The 20,697-nt window shown below is 34.8% G+C and overlaps 1 protein-coding gene across 1 annotated transcript in view; it reads right to left on the reverse strand.

Annotated features, from left to right (window-relative positions):
- LOC149422921 (uncharacterized) overlaps positions 1–19,568 on the reverse strand; it is a 122,445-nt gene extending 102,877 nt beyond the window's left edge. The window contains exon 1 of the mRNA XM_089633023.1: positions 19,187–19,568. Within this exon, the coding sequence (XP_089489149.1) occupies positions 19,187–19,568 (382 nt within the window). The remainder of the gene's footprint in view (positions 1–19,186) is intronic.
- Between the last annotated feature and the right edge of the window lie 1,129 nt (positions 19,569–20,697).

Raw genomic sequence — 20,697 nt, forward strand, 5'->3', positions numbered from 1 at the left:
GGAGTCGCTCGAAGAGGACCCACGTCCAGGAAGGCCTATCGAGGTTACAACTCCGGAAATTATTCAAAAAGTAGAAATATTAATAATAGAAGATGCCCGACTAAAGAAGAAAATGCTCGCAAAAATGGTTGGAGTATCAGATACAACCATTTTCAAAATGAGTTAAGTCAGCGCAAGATGGGTGAGGAGAATGTTCACGGCGCGGGCGCCTCAAATACAACAGCGCTTGGAGTATTCTCGTGCATTTATGGACCTCTGTAGGGAATACAAAGATGGAGTGTTGGCTCAAATTATCACTGGTGATGAATCTTGGGTTCATCATTATAAACCTGAGTCTAAACAGAACTCTATGAGTGGCACAAGAAAGGCACACCACCACCCAAGAAGTTTAATGTGTCACAATCGGCTGGGAAAATCATTGCGACAGTCTTTTGAGACTCAGAAAGAATCCTGTTGATCGATTACAAAGATAAAGGTGTTTCCATAACCGAAATTTACTACCTTTCAATTCTAGAGCAATTAAAAGAAGCCATCAAGGAGAAAAGAAGGGGAAAATTGACCAAAGTTGTCCTCCTTCTGCACGACAACGCGCCTGTTCACAAGAGCCGTATTGCGATGGCTGTCCTGCAGAAGATGGGCTTCGAAATTTTGCCACATCCACCATACAGTCCTGACCTGACTCCCAGTGATTATTTCCTTTTTCCAAATATGAAAAAAAAACTTCGTGGGAAAAAGTTTTCAAGTGATGAAGAAGTGAAGGATGCAGTTTCGATGTATTTTTTAGACAAAGACTTTTTTTATGAGGGTATACATAAGTAAATTTAAAGATCCGGAAAATGTATTAGGGTAGCTGGTATATATATATAAAAAAATAAAATAAAAATATGTATTTTTATTTCTACTCCTTACCCCCCCATTCCGCTAAATTAAAAACGTATTTGTACTGGTAATGTGAATTGCTCGACTATTTTAACAAAATTTAATTCAATTTGATTTAAATTTAATTTAGTTATTCCTTATTATGCTGTCTCAGTAGAGGTAAAGTCACAAAGAGGAAATCCATAATTGGTTTTATTTCGGCTATATAAAACTTATGTACAGACTGAAATAAATGTAAACTGTCCATTTCCCGAAAAATAATAAATAAATAAATTGTGTTACACTTCATACAAAAAATAAAATGAGGATACGCGCAATTTATCTTTTCTTATGTATGCTACTTATTTTAGTTGGTGGTAGCCGAACACACTTACGCCTTACAGGTCACGTCCAGTACACTAAAAATACAATAAGAAAAAGGTTCACCATTTTTACTGGTCTTTGTAATGGATTTCAATTAATTCAAAGATAGTAATGTGAATTCATTTTGTCTGAGGGAAAAGTGTTGAATTCTACTTATAAACGAGAAAACATTGAACCCCAAATCAAATAACCTTTTCATATTATTACGTTTCCCAACCATTTGTATTAAAAATTCAGACTGAAACCTTCCATATGTCCAAAAGACAATAAATTAAGGCCGACATGCGACAGCTCGCAATCGCCCAATCCATAAAATTATAATAATTCTGAAGTAATTTTATAGCTCCTGAAACCTTAAAGAAACCAGTAAATTATTTATTATTTGACACTAAATATCTCCTTCATATGGAAATATATAAATTAGTAATCTCTTAATTGCTTTACTAACCATTAACTGCTTTAAAACCAACCTGAATAGCTGATAATTGATAATAGGGTGTGAATACACACATCAATTATCTGAAAAATTATATTCACGTATTTATAGATATTGATGGGTTCTAAATCTAAAAGTTTTGAAGATTGAAAATATGAAAAGACACCGAAGATGTTTTGAAAAATAAAAAAACACGTACGTTTTACTACAAAAAAATGTTTTTCATAACTCAAAAAAAATTATTATTGGTTTGACTGAGTATTGATCTTTCCTTCCCAGAAACTGTAGTCTTCAACTAACATCCTAGCAAAATGGCAATCGGATAGGTCTGAAATTTATTTCGTATATGAACTGCTGTAATTTCATTCAATTTCAAAGAAATGTGCATATATCCGCAAGTGTTTACATGATCATCGTGATTGCTAACAATGATGATAGGATGTATTGTCATCGAGAACTTCTCTTATCTGCCAAGTTTCATGCCAATCGGGTGTCGGGAGTCGGGAGTGGGTTATTTTCTGCTTTAAAGATCATTCATTACTGAAAACAAAATGAAAATTCAAATATATGTACTTATTTTAAAAAAAAATTGAATACGTATTGCAGATTTCAGGAAAGAATTACATACGCTGGAATTTTTTCAGCCGTATTTACAAGTCAAATTAGGCACCCATTACGTTTCGAAGTCCGTCTTATATATAAATCCGTCGTAAACATCGAAGCTTTTGCTTTCGAAAGAAAAAAAAACGTATTAAACTGAAGCCTTAATTTATCGAGTTTCTTCTTAAGTTTTAAATTAAAGTTCTTGCCTCCATTATTTGTTGAAAATAGGAGGCAGGATTTCCATTGTTTTGGGGAGTTGGATTTTCAATGTTCCCTCGACTTGAAAGCAAGAGATTTCCACTTATTCATTTGTTGATTTGAAACTTTCCAAGTATTTGTAAATAGGATCATATCAAGGTTCTACCAATAAAAAGGACATTTTAAAGCTAAGGCAATAAAAAGTAAAAAAAAAGTTCTAGAAATGGGAGAAGGTTTTTGGGAGTAGCATCTGAATCAATAGTTACAAAGTACATAATTTTGTACGAAGTTCTACAGAAATATTCAAACACAGCTCTTTATTTCTTGTCGTTGAATTTATTGCAAAATGTTTATTAACAATTTTATTTTCGGTTCAAGCCGTACAGCAAATAAAATAGGAGCGTTTTTGTTTTATTTAATCAAAAATATCAAATATTTGTTGAGGCGGTTGTTTGTTTCTCATAAACAATGTGTAGATATTAATATAAATTCACATTATTGTATTCTTATTTTGTTACAGCGACTAGAAGAGATTTCCAAGAAATAATAAGCAATGCAAATATTGAATCAAGAATTTCCTCAACTAAACGTTAATTCTAAAATTATAAATATAGATTTATAAATATATCATCATCTACACAGATTTATAAATATATCATCATCTATATAGATTTATAAATATATCACCATCAATATAGATTTATAAATATATGATTATTTATTTAAATATTTTAATATTTCGCGCTCAACACGAGCACAGAAAAAAAACTTTACTTTCAAGTTTTTTTTTGTACGTATTGTATAATATTAATATTCAAAATATAAAAAAACGGTTTATTTTTAAACAAGTTAATAACTGTGTAATTATTATTACGCGTAACAGCTGCTTCTTGACAGTTTGATAAGACAAAACAGTTGTCACGCGTAATGTTTTTTTTGAGGAAAATAATTTCCCTCAAGGCCTATGTCATCTTTGGGGATGCTGTGTGTCGGAATCTAGGCGCCAATGCGTCCAGGAGTGACGAATGCATCTATCCCTCCCACTGCGGTGCAAGACGATGGGTCGAGAGAGTCCGGCTGCAGAGGTCGAAAGGTTTCCCTCAACCAGTCTCTCTCGAGTTGGGCAAACGCATCCGCCGCCAAGAACTAAACCTCACCCAATGAACCCGGGCACGCCTGCTAAGTCGCTAACCGTAGCGGACCACTTAGGGTGACCTATGTCAGGGGTGTTGGTTATACAATAAATGGTTTCCGGGGCGACGGTACCCAAACCCGCCTCCCAAATCGAATATATCAATAATATGTAAAAATAATTACTAATAATGATATGCAATAACAATTGAACATATATTTACATAGCAGAACATGTTTATAAATTAACTGTTTTTTTTTATAAATCGTATAATAATATTGTTTATTTATTTATCTCTACGAAAAACATAAAACAAAGATAATATACATTTTAAGTTAATTGAAGTTAAGCCAATAAATTTTCTAATGTTAAAGTTGCTTGGAGATGGAGTTTTATTGTGTCGCAAAACTAATTTTCGGTAAAGGGAGAGGAAGAGGAATATAGGATAAGGATAGGAGAAGCTCCTGATACATTACAAACTCAGGTTTTAATTTATGATCGTATGCGTTACATCTATTCGATATTTCTTAATGTTATTGCTAAGAATATCTATACCAACCAAATCTAACCAAAAAAAAATTTTCAACTAATTATTTCCCTCTACACGTATTCTGAGCAATGAAGAATGCATATGGTAGTTGAGCACTGAAATACATCCCGAATTCTAGTATTACGTAGTAGAATCTGAAAGTTTATCAATGCAACAATTTCTACTACAAATACATAATTTAAAATTTCATATAGAAATACCGTCAAATATAAGTCAATGAAAATCCTTCTGTCAGACAATTTAGGCATATTCATTTAATTTAAAAGAGAATTATTGTCGAATAAAATTTTTAGAATACTTCAAAAGTATTATTATTTAAAACTTGTGTGAATTCTTTCCATAGCTTTTACAGGAATATTGTAATGTGAGTTGCAGACGGTAGAATTGTAACAAAGTTGATTTCTAACAAAGGTAAATATAACAGTTTGATACACTTAATATTGTGGAAATTTCTAGTTAACCTAACTTATATTTACATATATGTAATTATAACTAAATATCCCAAAATTTGTAAGCCTTCGTTAGAGATTTCCATTAAGTGATTAACAAAAGAAAGATTTTATTGAGAAGTGATGCCTAAGTCTTTCATTTGTGTTAATCTCATTGTTATTATAATGTAAGGAAACATTGTAACTATGTTTATATCAATTAAATGTGAAATACACAATATATATTTAACACAATACACAACAGTGTTTTATAGGTTTTTTCATTTATTTTTAATTTTTATAGATTCTTACAAAACTGAGCAGTGCTACTCTTTTGATTGTAGTTTTCATCACAAATAAACAAATGTCAGTAATATTTTACCGTGCTATAATTTTAAAAACTTACTCAATTGTTACCCAAAATTCTCAGCGTGCATTATGTGCAATATTTAATCGCAAGAAGCATGCATAAATCATTGGCCATGAGAATGAGATAGACGAGAGAATGATATAGATACTACCTACATATACCATTAGGTAGTTGTGATTTCCCGCAGAACAAAGAATCTGTTCTCCACAATACTCGTTCTGCAGTTGAAGGGTTCCCATTATGGAAAAAAATCTGGATATTTGAATTTATCAAAACTCTAAATCCGGATATCCGAATTTTTGAAAAATGGAAAATCCCTAAAAAATTTAAGAACAGAAAATCAAAAATACTATAACAAGTGATACTTCACAAATCCTAATTGCGCTAAATTATCATTTTCGTAAAGGTACTTATGCAACATGTATTTGGATTAAGATAAAAAAAATTGTTCTATTCATTATTAATATTATTTCTATTTTTTCTAGCTAAATAATAATCACACTTCTTTGTACAAAATCGTGTGGCGGGTGATTTTTACAGCTATTGGGTTAAGAACTTATTATTTTAAAATGTATATTTAATATTAGTGGCGGTTCATGGCTTATCTCATTTGAAGTTCAATCAGAGATTAAAAATGTAAAAAAATCTTGTATTTATCTTTTAAATGTTACATTTTTTCCCTAGATCTGAAGGAATCTCATCATGTCAATAAACCAGAGATTAGTGACCAAATAACATCTTTAGTAATTGACTTATTTTAATAAATTCATAAAAACAGAAAAACATCTGTTGATTCTTGCTGTTGATCTGGTAAAAACCAAGGGTTGTACGTCCACCGCTCTGTCTCCACTTAGATGTTTTGTATGAACTTTTTTCTAAGAAAGTTAAGTCCCATAGTCGCTGGCATTCATATCGCACAAATGAGATTCATTTTGGACTCGCTATTGGGCAATATAATTCGGACGGGAGTTTTTTTCGTCACGGAATTTGTATTGCGTGATTTTTAAAGTGAAGCAAAATTATAATACAACCTTATTTTATTTTCTTATATTTTATATGGGATTTCACTGCACAAACGCATTTTAGGGAAAATCGCCACTGTTTAATAAGTAAAAAATAAAGTACTTATTGAACGTACTGTGAAAGATAAAAAATCCTGATTTTCAGAATCTGGATTATCCGGATTGCAATCTCTAGTTTCCATCCCGCCCTTTGCGCCATCTCCACTGCATGCAAATCTACCGGAATTATTAAAACATCCGCATTCATCTCGTTTTTCATTTAACACCTTTTTGTATGCAGGCAATTTCCTCCGGTATACATTTCCATGAGAGCACGCTTTTGCAAATTGTAACATTTTCACAGGGATAACAGTAGCTTTGTTTTCGAAACTATTAAAAAAAACCACCTCAAATTCGAAATACGTATTCGACGAACTGTGTACCCGTTTATGCATACGTAAATACAAAACCTTTGACAAATGCAAAAAACCAACCAGTAAAGAATTTATTGCTTTATTGAGGCAGCATGTAAAATGGAGAGGATACGTTAAAATGAAGGTTTATTTATTTCGATTTCCATGTAATAAAAGCTATTACGATTATGTAACTTCTACTTTATCCGAACAGTTATATTATTTAAAATGCGCATTTGGATGCAAATGACATCCTCAAAGACAGATACCTTCAAAGAAGCTTACAAAACTCGCTATTCCAAGTATTTGCTCGGTTTTATTGTGGTGTTCGGGCAATTTCTTCGCAATAGCCTCATATCGGAGGACTAGAAACCGTGCTAGCTACTGCTGCTGTTGGGGTATGTCTTAAGCTTTTGATTTTGACTAAAACTTAATTGTAATCGCAAGGCGAATCAAGAATGGACTGTAAAATTAATTGTGAACTTGAAGTTGACACAACGATGGTTAGAGATGGTGAACAGGGAATAAGGAAGGAATCCGACTTACCCCTTTTATGTTCGTCAACGATGTTGATGTTGGTTCACTCACAGGTGATGATCACAAAGAGATGTTCATCACACTGGCTTCATCAATAAACTGATTTGACAGTTAAGTTTATTGTTGTAAATGTCACACAAACGTGGGTATTGTCGGATAGTGACAGGTACTTGTAGGTAATAGGATGGGAAAATATCAAGGACAATTTTAAAGGAAGATTGTTGCGTCAACATTTCCGCCCACCTAATTTTGGAACAAAATTAACAAACAAAAAATAGCCCCGGTACTGCATATGAGATCAATCAAAATATAATGAAAATTAGAAGACGCAAGCACACCGGCTGTCTTTTGGGTACAAATAGTCACGGACTATGTTATCAATCAAAAAAAATAAAGAATACTATTATGAGACGCAAGCATATTGGCTATCCTCTGTGTATTTATCAAAAAAAAAAAAAAAAAAATTATATAAATGAAAAAAAAAAATAAACATATTAATAGAGCAACCTAGTACTTATGGCTCTATGATAAAAATTTAACCGCTGGACGGACAAGGTTGCCCTTATTTGTTTTGAGTGTGGCAACTCGAACAATGTCATCCTTCCCCGGATAAACTGCGATAATTCGCCCTAAAGTCCGTCGCATGGGAGGAAGTCGTTCGTCCTTGACTAGCACTAATTGACCAATCTTTAAATTGGGTTGGTCGTTCAACCATTTTGCACGTTGTTGTAGAGTATTAAGGTACTCTACATTCCAACGTCACCAAAAGTGCTGAGACATCTTTTTTATGTGTTGCCAACGACTTAATCGGTTTGACTCGGTATCGGACAGGTCATATTCGGGAAGTCCCAAAAGGAATCCTCCTATCAGAAAATGGCCGGGTGTAAGGGCATCGACATTTTCTGGATCGACCGATAAGGGGCAGAGAGGGCGTGAATTTAGAATAGCTTCGATGGAAGTAAGAAGCGTGGTAAACTCCTCAAATGTTCGGGAAGTATCACCGACAACTCTTACTAAATGATGTTTTACCGATTTGATTCCGGATTCCCACAGCCCACCAAAGTGCGGACTGGCGGGAGGATTAAATGTCCACAGAATGCCCTTTTGGGCAAGGTAGTCTGAAATTACTTCACGTTGAGGTGAAGAATGAAAATATTTGAATACCCCAGTTAGGTATCGTTTTGCTCCTACAAAATTTGTGCCGCAGTCACTGTAGACCTCGGAACACAAACCCCGTCGATTAGTAAGTCGGGTTAAGGATGCGATGAAAGCATCAGTGGAGAGATCTGACACGACCTCAAGGTGCAATGCCTTGGTAGCCATGCAGATAAATAGGCATAAATAAGCCTTGGTGGTTTTGGCTCCACGATGTTTATGATCCTTTAGCAGAAAAGGTCCACCAAAATCGACGCCTACACGAGAGAAGGGACGACTAGGTTGGACACGAAAGGATGACAGATCCGCCATCATAGGTGGATGTGCGGTGGCCCTAAACTTGTAGCAAGTGACACATTTTGATAACTGGGATCGAATGACGGTACGACCGGACATAATCCAATATTTGCGTTGAATAAGAAATTGGAGAGTACGCGGTCCGAAATGAAGATATGCGCGGTGATAGAAATCAATTAACAACCTGGTCAAATGACTAGATTTAGGTAGTAAAATGGGATGTTTGATTTCGGATGGAAGTGCAGAATTTGTTAGCCTACCGCCCACCCTGAGATTACCATGGTAGTCAATAAAAGGTTTCAATTTTTGAAGACCAGAAGAACACATTTGATTAGAACTTAATAGAATAAGATCGTTGTGAAAAAAGACTTCCTGTTCGAGTTTAATCATCTTCATGAGTGCATTGTCAAGTTCTTCAATAGTAAGTACCGCATGATTCAGGCTCTGTTTCGCCGTTTGGGAAACGTCAGATAGACAATTTATTTTGAACCTAAGGATCCAAGCAATGACTTTCTTTAATTTTGATAATGAGGAATACATCGCTATAATAGAAGATGATTTTAATTCTACACTAAAAACGGTAGGTTTCGGGGGTTGAATTTCCGGTAATTCACTTACTGGAATAGATGGTGGCCTCGCCGTAGGCCAATCCTCGAATGGATTACGGAGCCATGACGGACCTGAAAGCCAAGATTGATGTTCTATAAAATGAACGGGAAGGGTACCTCGGGACCCATAGTAAGCACTGTTATCCTCTGAATTAACGTGGTTCCAAATTGCTCTTGGTGTATTGTCAAGGATCTGAACAACACGGTTCGCGACGAAAGTTTTTAATAAATGTGGTGGCGTCTTGAGCCAGGATAAGACAATCGTCGAGTCAGTAAAGAGAATAACATTTTTAATTTGCGTGGCAAAATGTACTGACGACAATATATATTTGATAAGTTTTGATAGCAGCACAGCTGCACATAACTCTAGTCTAGGGATTGTTAATGACTTTAAAGGTGCCACCTTGGATTTGGCCATCAACAAGTGGCTAGAGTTATCGTTTTTAACAACTAAATATGTCACAGCGGCATAACCTAGTTGGGATGCATCGCAAAATCCTACGAGAATACAATGACTATCTAGGTTCGTATGGTAATGACGTGGGATTCGTAAATGTTGTAGCAATGGAAGTTGTTCCACAAAGCTTCTCCACGTAGAAAGGATGTGGAGTGGAACTTCGGAATCCCAGCCCACATTCAACTTCCACAATTCCTGCATAATCCCTTTTGCCGTGAAGATTACAGGAGACAACCACCCTAGCGGATCGTATATCCGAGCAAGGGTTGACAATATATTCCGTTTCGAATATACTGCCGAATTTGGTATTGAAATGTGATAAGAGAAATAATCAACTTCGGGATTCCAATACACGCCTAATATTTTAACATTCGATTGAGTTTTGTTGAAATTCATTAATGGTTGTTGAGTTTCAGAATCATGCTCGAGTAATTCTGAACAATTGCTTGCCCATTTGCTGAGCTCTAGTTTGGCTGATTTTAAAATGGCTACAATTTCATCCTTGAGGTGGCGAGCCGATTCAATGGAGTCCGCACCAGTCGCCAAATCATCAACATAAAAATTCTCTAACAGTGCCCTCGAAGCGGCAGGATAGCTTTTCCTCTCATCTCTTGCCAATTGACGTAGAATCGAAAATCGAAATCAACGGAGAAGTTGTTAAACCGTAGGTTACAGTTAGAAGTTCATAATCTTTCATCGGTTCATGCGGTGAATTGCGCCAAAGGATGTGCTGATATTTACGGTGATCAGGAATAATCAAAATTTGCCTGTACATTTTACAAATGTTGGCAGTAAAGACGTACTTATGAAATCTAAAATTTAATATCATGTATGGTATTTCTGTTTGTAGTTTTGGACCGCTATACAGCATGACGTTTAATGACACATCGGAGGCCTTCGCAGACCCGTCAAAAACCACGCGAATTCTACCTTTTTCATTAATTACAGCGTGATGGGGTAGATAATTTGCCCCAGAGTGGGGTGTTACACGTTTCATGTGACCTAGACTTTCATATTCATCAAGAAAATCCGCATAATTTGACGCCAACGTCGCATCCCGGTTAAAACGCTTTTCCAACTTGCGCATTCGTGATTCAGCCAAGCTGTAGGTATTCTGCGGTAAATGACTGTCCGATTTTAAAAGAATCGGAACCACATATCTTCCATCTGTCTGTCTGTAATGCTCCTTCTGAAATATTTCTTCCGCTTTGGTATTATCGGGGTTCAATTCAGAAATGACCGGAGCTTCTTCAATTTCCCAGAAATTTTTCATTGTATCATTTAATGACATGTTGGACAATGTCAAAAGTGACATTGGCGATGAATCGGTTGATTGACATTCAACTTTCCCGAGAATAATGTAGCCAAAAACTGTATTTAAAGCACTAGGGTTACCCCGAACGATATGCGATTGATCATCCAAAATATTTGGATACAGATCGGCGCCGAGTAGAAAATCTATTTGACGCGGCTGATCAAAACTTGGATCGGCCAACGTTCAATTGAGAAATCGCGATTTCACACTTTTATCCAGTGCAACAAATGGCATCCATGAAGTAATTTCCTGAATCACTATGGGTGTCGCGGATAACGTAGGTGCTTGCTGATTAACAGGTTTGATAACACATGATGTTATACCTGTGCATGAGTTGACAGCTGTCTGTCCTAATCCATTTAATGGAATCTTATATTTTCGTATAGATAAACCTAGCCTCTTGGCACAACCCTGAGTTATAAGAGAGACTTGGCTCCCGTTATCGATAATAATTCGAATAGGTACATACTTTCCGAATTTATTTTGCATGTGAACAAATGCTGTGCTCAATAGTACAGTGTGTGCTTTATTCACATGTCCGTTTGACCTTGTGACTGCAGTCAATGACGTGGTAGTAACATTTTCACCCTTTGAGGGTGTTTCAAAATGCAACATAGAATGGTGTCGTTTGTTGCAAATTTTACAGTTGGACTGTGTTTTACATTCACCGAATCTATGCAACTTTAAACAGTTAAAACATCGATTTAACTCTTTAATCCGATTTTTCCTTTCAATTGGAGACATTTCATGAAATTTAGTACATTTATAAATGGAGTTATTTTCTCTGCATATAGCGCACAAGTCAGAGCTAGGACTTGAAGTCAATAAGGACTTTCTCGCAACCGACGCCTTTAGTTTAGGTATGTTCGTAGTGATTGGGTTTGATGCTTCAAGAATTCTAATTTGATTGTGTAAAAATTCAAATAATTGAGATGTCTCCGGTAATTGTGTTCGCATAAGTGAAGTTTCGAATTGTCGTCTGGTGTCTTGATCCAGACATCGTACAATTATGTGGGCAACAAATTTATTAAATAAGTTTTCATGTTTCATTGCATTCAAGGCAGATAAATTCTCTTGAAAAGTATTTAAGAGATGTGTTAATCCGTTTATCGATTCATTAGGTAACGGTTTAAAATTCATCATCTCATCTACATAAAATGTAAATAATAATCTACTATCTTCATACTTCTGCAGTAGAATATTCCAAGCTATTGGATAATTTTCGGCAATTAAAGGTAATGTTTTTACTAAATTCAATGCGGTTCCCCGCAGTAACGATATTAAATGGTGGAATTTTTCAATGTCTGTGTACATCGCATTATTGTGTACCAAGCTCGCAAATAATGCATGAAAACTATGCCAATTTTTAATATTGGAATCAAAAGGTGTGATTTGAATTGCGGGTAGTTTTAAGTTGTTAATATTGTTTGCAGAACTTGACTCTATTTAATGTTTAAATTCTTACGGCTTTCTTTTTCAGATAAAATTTCAAAATACAAGACATCCAATTCCCCGGAAACTGTGGTAATCTCCGAACAATCGTCTGCTTTGTCTGATTCGATTAATATAGCTTCGATTTCATTATGTAATGACTCTATTTCTTCTATCCATTCAGACACTTTGTTACAACGGCTTAAAAAGATTTCCCTTTTCTTCTCATCTTGGTCTAAAAAAGGAATCAATTGATGTGTAATTTGAATTCTTGCTAACATACGATCTCTACGAGCCTTTAATACAGCGACCTTCTTATCTGCCATTTTGCTCATTAATTTGTAAGAATAATGATTTTACACAGAAAACAGCCAAAACGCAACGACAATAATAATTTTGAATCTAATGAATTTAATTTCTAATTCAATCCTGCTCGAAATGGACCAAATAATGTAATCGCAAGGCGAATCTAGAATGGACTGTAAAATTAATTGTGAACTTGAAGTTGACACAACGATGGTTAGAGATGGTGAACAGGGAATAAGGAAGGAATCCGACTTACCCCTTTTATGTTCGTCAACGATGTTGATGTTGGTTCACTCACAGGTGATGATCACAAAGAGATGTTCATCACACTGGCTTCATCAATAAACTGATTTGACAGTTAAGTTTATTGTTGTAAATGTCACACAAACGTGGGTATTGTCGGATAATGACAGGTACTTGTAGGTAATAGGATGGGAAAATATCAAGGACAATTTTAAAGGAAGATTGTTGCGTCAACAGTGTTTTTTTGGGTACTATGTCGTATTACGGTACCTCCTTCTTTAGTCAACGTTTCGGACACCATTACAGTTTCCACCATCAGGGCAGATGTGTAATCGATGTGGTAAAGTGTGTGCTTATGTATGTAGATGTGATACCGTATTACCTACTCAACACCTCTAGGAGCTGGTAACACGTTATAATTTAAAATGGTTTTCTGTGTTTAGTTTTGATGTAGCCATCAATTACCTGGTACCAATTTAGCTCCGTCGTCTTTATTAATGTTTATGGGATTTTCATGAATTTCAATTGCCTCCTTAATTAGGCGAGCTACCGGGACTTCCCAAGACTTTAGAAACAAAACCAAAGTAATGGCCGGCTTTAATCAAATGCTCGACAATTTCCGATTTGTCAGGGTGGCCGAGTTTACATGCTCGAAAGTGTTCTGATATCTTTTGGAGATCGTCCGTTCTGTCTGGTCTACATAAATCTTGTCACATCCGGAGAAGCTGAGTTTATGAACAGTATCTGTCTTAAGAGGAAACTTGGTTTTGGCAGGCCTTTAGAAGTCCTGTGTTTTTGTCGTTGTTAAACGTTTGGCCGTAAAACCTCTAATACTTGACTAAACCAGACGTAGATTTTTACTGATGATGACGTAGAGTTTTGCTAAAGTCTCACAGGATAAAATCATTTAGTCTTCATTTGAAAAACATCGAGTCATCTTTTATAATAAAACAAATACGTTTGTTAATATCTTCCTTCTTCCATTTCCAACCGCCGTGCAAGTCGGTTCCTTCTGTATGATCAGGGGAGATCGGGCTCTTCTTATGTAGATATTTTTATTGTTCCATTGTAAAATAAAACAAAAGCAAAGTTCAATGGATTATTTTTATTGAATCAACTCAAAACCTTGTTTTTAATAAAATTCACCATAATAAAACCCGCAGCTATCCCATAATTCCAGAAAGTATGCATTTTAAATACCTGTTACATATTGTTATTTTTCTGTAGCATGCAATTTGTTATGTATTGTGAACCCACATAATCTCTTGTATTATTTTTATGCTATCTGCAATTGAAAAACTGGTTTCTGCTTTTTCATTTCCTTTTTTCTCTCTCTTGCTTATACATTTTATACACTTATACAGGGTGTTAAGGGATGTACTTGACTTACTTAAACCAGCGGTTCCTGACATTATTTGGGATAAAAAATTTAAAATGAAATTTGGGTCTCCGGTGAGGTAAGAAAAAAAAAACATAAAACAGTCATTTAATCTAAAACAAGAGGAAGGTCGCTGTCTAGATCTGTTTTGTAAAAATGCCGGGACTTCAGCTAACAGAATTGTTAAAAACATAATTAAAAACATTAAAGATCCATCAGCTTTAAGGATTTAGATATTTTTTCCAAAACTCTCCCATCTTTCAAAGGCTTCATATTACATTTTATTTGCCATGACATAAAAGTAATGCTTTTTGTAACTCTACCAACGTTGTAATACAGTGAGGAGGAGGTACCTACCATCAAGGTAATGTATTTGAACTCGAGTTGTTTAAAAAAAGTTTAAAAAAAAGTGTTTCAGGCTAATGGGCCACTTGCATGCATTTTATAATGTCTTGGAAAATATCGTGTAGTTTCTACTACGATTGCGAAAATTTTATTAAAAAAATTAAATCTTTAGTTACAATGTTACAAGTTAGCAATGAAATATTTAAATCCGTTTTTTAGCATGTGACGTCACTACATAAAAATGACCAGTCATCGATTTTCTTCAAATTATTTTTATAAAATCCCACACTACCCCTATCCTGTTTAAAATACCGGACTACCTCTACATCTCATACCTGTTTCTTGTCGTCCAGAACTTCATCTCCTTTATTTCCCTAAAAAGACCCTCCACACAGCATCCTCAAAGATGGCATAGGTCACAAGGGAAATTATTTTCTCACACTACTGCGTGGAGCTAAAAAAAAAGTTTTTTTTTAAATAAATTCACACTGAAATTTCCGCCGGCTTTTTGAAGTTGGCATTTAACGTGAATTCACTTGTGTTTGCGGCCTGCAAATGTTTTTCACATAAATATAAAGCAATATTTGAGATAACAATATTTATAATTATTTTTACGGTCTCGGATTCTACGGTAGTTATATGAATCCATTTTTAAATAAATAAAACAGATTCTGCGCTCCGGGAGTTTGAATTTTGACAAATAAATAAATTGAAGCTCGTACAGGTCCGCAAGTATTCCAAACTGAAGCGGCTCCTTTTTTCGGTCCATATTTGGTCGTCATTGATCCACAAAAAACACACAAAATTACTTAAACCGAAAAAAAAAATGTGACGCGAGTGGCTTATTGTTTAAACATTGCTTCAGTTGTGGCGCTACAGCGGGCGGTCTACTGGGACATCTACACTATAGCGTACGGTTTATTCCACCAGAAAATTTATCATCATTAGTCATAAAAAACAGCATCAAATTAAACATAACCTCACTTAATCTAGTCTACCGGGAAACATCATGCGACAACCAAATTACAGTACCTACTGTGAAATGTGGCAGTGATGTAGAATGCACGCCCCAATAGCATAATTTGTCTAAGTATCATAAGACTAGTAGTCAGTAGGTTCTTATTACAATGTAGGATTATAAATTCAAATGACAAGAATGATAAATACAGAATGCGGGAAAATTGTTAAATTTGGTTTTATGTTCAAAATTCTGAAGCCAATCTTGCGAAATAATGAAATATTTCAGGGAATTCATGAAACTTTGAAATTCACGTCATACAAACATGTGTGTAAAAACTCATTCTGAAATCTAGTAAAAATTTTATCTGAAATCTAGGGAAAAAAATTGAACATACCATCACTGAAAGCCGGCTTTAGGAGTAACACCAAAAGATATATTGAAAGGTGGGTCAAATCCCGGCACTGGGAGGAATGGGAAAGGGCACCTGGATTGTAATCCAAAGTACTTGGTATTACTTATGCATATTTGGTACGGAAATTTTTCTTCGGCATGTTTTATATTTTAAATTTAAATTTTTGAAAATTTATTTTTATTTTTAGGTACTTTAAAAGATAAAGCAAACATTTTTTTATTGTTAAAAGAAGATACTACTAAAAAATCCAAAGGAAACATGAAACAGAACAAGACGCAAAAAATTAAAAGTTAACTTAAGTGGGAATCTAAGCCAGAATCTCTGTCTTACCAAGACAACCTCTTTATACGTCATATTTGTAGATCTCATATTTCTAATTCAGAACTAACAATATTGTCTGGAAAAAAAAAATTCCATTTTATTTTTATTTATTTTTTTTTTATTTGAGTCACAAACAGGAAATTTAAAGTACATTCTTGTATAGTATAAAATAAATTTACACACAAATATAAATGTCCCTAGACTAATGTGTCTGCAGCAATCACATTTGCACATTCACTATCAAAAACTATTTTGGCAGCTGTCTTTTTGTAATCGTATGTCGAATCGTTCAAAAGAATTGGTCTATAACCTAAATATCAGTTAATATAAAGATCGGATAAATATATCCGATTTTTATTTATGTGACCTGTTAAGTTTTTCTATTAAGTATAAAAGAATATTCAATTTTTATTTGTGTGGGATACTCTGGGAATTTCTCTTTTGTCTAAATTTGACATTTTCTACTTCGTTTTAAATAAAGATGGCTTTTTACAAATAAATAGAGTTTTCATATAATTCATCATATCTAACAGTTAGTTGAATGTGCATTTAAAAATTATCATATGACCCCGAAATCAAAATACTGATCCCTAGTGATTATTCACTTAAAACTATCATACGAAAAAAAGTTTGTGTATGTGAACTTGCTAGTTGTGAAAATGTTTCTCGATTTCACTTTCACAGCAAAAAAATATTTAACTACTCTTTTTGTCGTTTTGGAAAATATACGAGATTTTATCTAATTTCTACTGGGATTTAGGTCACAGCCTGCCCTAAAACCATTTTAACCGCGGAAACACTTTCAAATTGCGATAAAAAATACAACTCAGGGATCGAATTATACAGCTAATAAAATAATGATTAAATCCTGGTTAGTACTCCCGCCCTTAAATGGACTTAGCTGTACTTGCTTGGGTAAAGAATAAACTTTCTCCCCCTTCCTCTTAAAATCCCCTACTAAACTTGAGACTTTTAAACGACCCTCTCTAATGAGGATTTAAAATATCGTTTTGTTGCAAAACTAACCTAGGTTAACTGGCCAAACGTAGGCCTAAAACTCTACCATTTAGCGCACATCATTTTCAAACGATCTTGCCATATTAGTCTCTAATATCTTGTCGATATTAGTTTGAAATTACCAGCGGTCGCTTCAACTTCTTGTCTCGAATCGCCAAAAATCGAGTTACATTTTTACTTTGTGAAGCTGTTCCCCGAACTTGTGTTATTAGAACAGCGTACGAAGAACTAAATTTGTCCCATACTTAATCCAGGCCGAACCAAAATCAGTTGCTTAGGAAAAAGCATGCTAAAATTTACTAAATCAGAATAAATTGAGACCAGCACCTATGAAATTATAATCAGTCAAAGAAATTGAAATAATTCTAGGTACCATTCTATGTACGTACGAATTTAAACATCGACATTTTGAACCTCTCAAAACATCCCTAACATTGACCGCATATTTTAAACTCCTAACTTCTTAGAACTTAAAACATAAAACAATAAAGCGCACTAAGGCGACATAAGATTAATAAAGGGGGTTTGCTCGACGCTCACATTTTGATTATTTCTGATGAACGTATTACTAAAATCTCAAATGTTTCTAGAGGGATCCCTACAAAAGTTAGTTACTTATATTTAAAACTAATAAAAACAGGGCCTTACCATTAAAATATTCTATGTAAACGGTTTCACAATTATTCTATGTATACGTTTTACAGCTATAAAATTTTATTTTTCTGACGATGAATTAGTAACTTCCCGAGGGATTCCTCTAGAAACATTTGAGATTTTAGTAATACGTTCATCAGAACCAATTAAAATAAACCCCACGGAAAGATCTATTTCCTAGGCCTGCTAGGGCAAAGTCGACCGTACGTCAAATATTGTTTTTACGCGTCTTCATCACTTATGTCGTTGATTCCTACTTTATTTTAGAGATTTGATACGGAAAATTCATCCGCGGATCTGTCCAATACACCAGAGCCGCGCGTCGCATATTTTTGTGCACGGCTACTTCACTTACGTCGTTAAGATTATGACTTTATTTTAGGGTATTGTCTCGTCCTAAGACGGATACTTAGTTCTTACATGTGACAACTGGCGTTAAAATTGTCACGAGTATAGTAATTCAGACGAGATGCATACTTATTCTTTATTGCTTATTAAAAGATTGCCTCAAATGATTAGTGTTTCCCCTCCTATGTTTTCATGATAAATATCCACTTTAAACCCAATAAATTCTAACAAAAGAGAAAAGCTTTCGTAGTATTTTGATGTTATACAAAATGCACAAGCAACTGAATTTCCATGACAGGATCAATAAATGTATATAATATGTAAATCAATACTTTGATAGACCGACTACTATATTATTAGAATGGGATACTACATTATTCACATTAGACACTATCCATCTGTTTTACTGACTGGTTAACATCAAAATACGACGACAGAGAAAATAAATAATCGCTCAACTTATTGAAAAATTATTCTTCAAACCACATATTGTTGTGTAGGGTTTTTGATAACGTTTCTGCTTTAATGTGAATATTATTGTTTGAAGATTATCTGCAACATACTTTTTTATGTAAACATGGCGTTTGTTTGTTTTTAGATATTTAAACACTATCATAAATCATCAAATCATTTATGCATTAGAAAATCTGGCAAAAAATCGGTTATTAGTTATTATTATTACGAAGAAAACTACGGAGGTAACTTTACGGCAACAGACCGCCGTATTGGTCCAATGCATATACTGTATATATTTTGTTATTAATTTGAAAGGAAAAATTAGATGAGAAAAAGCAAAAATAATTATATGGCAATGATACGATTTAATATTTGAAAAACCCAGCTTGTAAACTTTTTCAATGTACGCTTGTACGCATTTCATGGAAGAAAATTATAAAACATCTCGTTTTTTTCTATCGCGCATAGAATTTACTGTTGAGATTTATTTTATTCCGCCTTGAATGCTGTTCAAGTGCTGGAGTTGTGGACAATCCTTAAGAAAAGGTAAATAAGTCGGCAATTCAACCTACCTTGAAGGGTTGTCTCTCCCCCCTCTTCAGTCTTCCGCCTCCCTCCTGCCCTCGTCACGTCCCCTGGTAGGGTACCCTCCTCAGTACTGCGAACATTGTCAATGCTCAACTTGGGCTTGCCGGTTTTCTCAGAAGATACTGTGGAATTGCTTTGGAAGCGCCTGTTGATCCTTCCAGCGAGTAAGGCTATAGGACTCGAATGGTTTGACCCGCTTTTCTCGTTCTCAGTTCTTATTGCAACCACTTTACTCTCCACCAAGGCAGCTAGAACGTTCTCCAAGCGACCTACATCCAATATACTCTTCTGGAATTGTTCTTTTTCGTCGGGAATAAGATCATCGGTGGAAACAGCCTTGTCAGCAACCTCTATGATTTGTCTCATCGTTCATTCGGCTGACGGCGACTTCGCTGATCTTTTTATGGAATCCTGGCATTAGAGTTCAAATATTTACATTCCCGAGTGCGTTCACTTTGATCGGACGCGTGTTTATAGCGCTTGTCGTAAACAAATTTAAAATTAATTAAATCGACTCCCACGCGCTTAATCACCATTTATTATATTATATTACGAAGGAAATAACACTTATTAATCTAAAACAACGATACGAAATTAGACACGGTACTATTTCGACACTTACACTATAATAGCAGTTGCACGTCGCTGTGGGCTCGTGCACGGTATGAATGTCCGGTTCGCAGACACGGGCCGGCCCGACAGTTAAATATAACGCTAGTTAGAGTTAGCTTAGCAGAACGTCTGTACCGCGCACAGCAGTGCCGTGTCACATGCTGCCATCAACACAGCATTGTGACTGTAATCACATTCCAGAGATCGAGACAGTACCCCTCTAGAAATATTTGTTTGAACTTCTGGATTGATAGAACTGGGTGGGACTCCCATTGATTGTCAATTAGTACAAGCAGTCATCCAGCTCTATTGTCGGTTCGCCCCAAGCCTGCTCGTGAGATAAGCCTTCGGTTGATTGCATGTCAATACTTCCTAATGGCTATCGTTGCCGATATCTGTATTGTTCGATCTCAGTCATTATTGGGAGGTGTGTTGTATTGGGAAGCCCGTTCAACCTGAAACAAAATAAACGGTTGCGTGTTAGTCGAATATAAATAGTAGAGAAAATGTTTGCACTTAGTGGGAAACAAAAATAGTCAATTATTAATGGAGTAGGAAAACTCCTTAATTGAAATTCTTTCTTCTTCGTTACTTCTGCACGTCAAGCGAAAGTTATCATTATTTGTCGTTTATTATTATTTAACAAAACAGAATTTTTTTATAATTTTCATATTTTTTTTAATGAAATAAGGTAAAGTCTAATTAAATTCGTTCAACTCAAATTCATATTGGGGAAAATTCACCTAGCATAATTTGACCTTATTAAAAATTAAACGCGGTGCCGACAAATTCTTATCATAATATTTAATACACAACAAATTTGTTTTTTCTTTTTCTTTTTTGTTTATATTATTTTTACAAGGCTACACCGAAAAATGGTTTG

This window comes from Hesperophylax consimilis, chromosome 6, assembly GCF_061612785.1.
Source record: "Hesperophylax consimilis isolate HC1 chromosome 6, BYU_Hcon_1.0, whole genome shotgun sequence".
Classification (NCBI taxonomy): domain Eukaryota; kingdom Metazoa; phylum Arthropoda; class Insecta; order Trichoptera; family Limnephilidae; genus Hesperophylax; species Hesperophylax consimilis.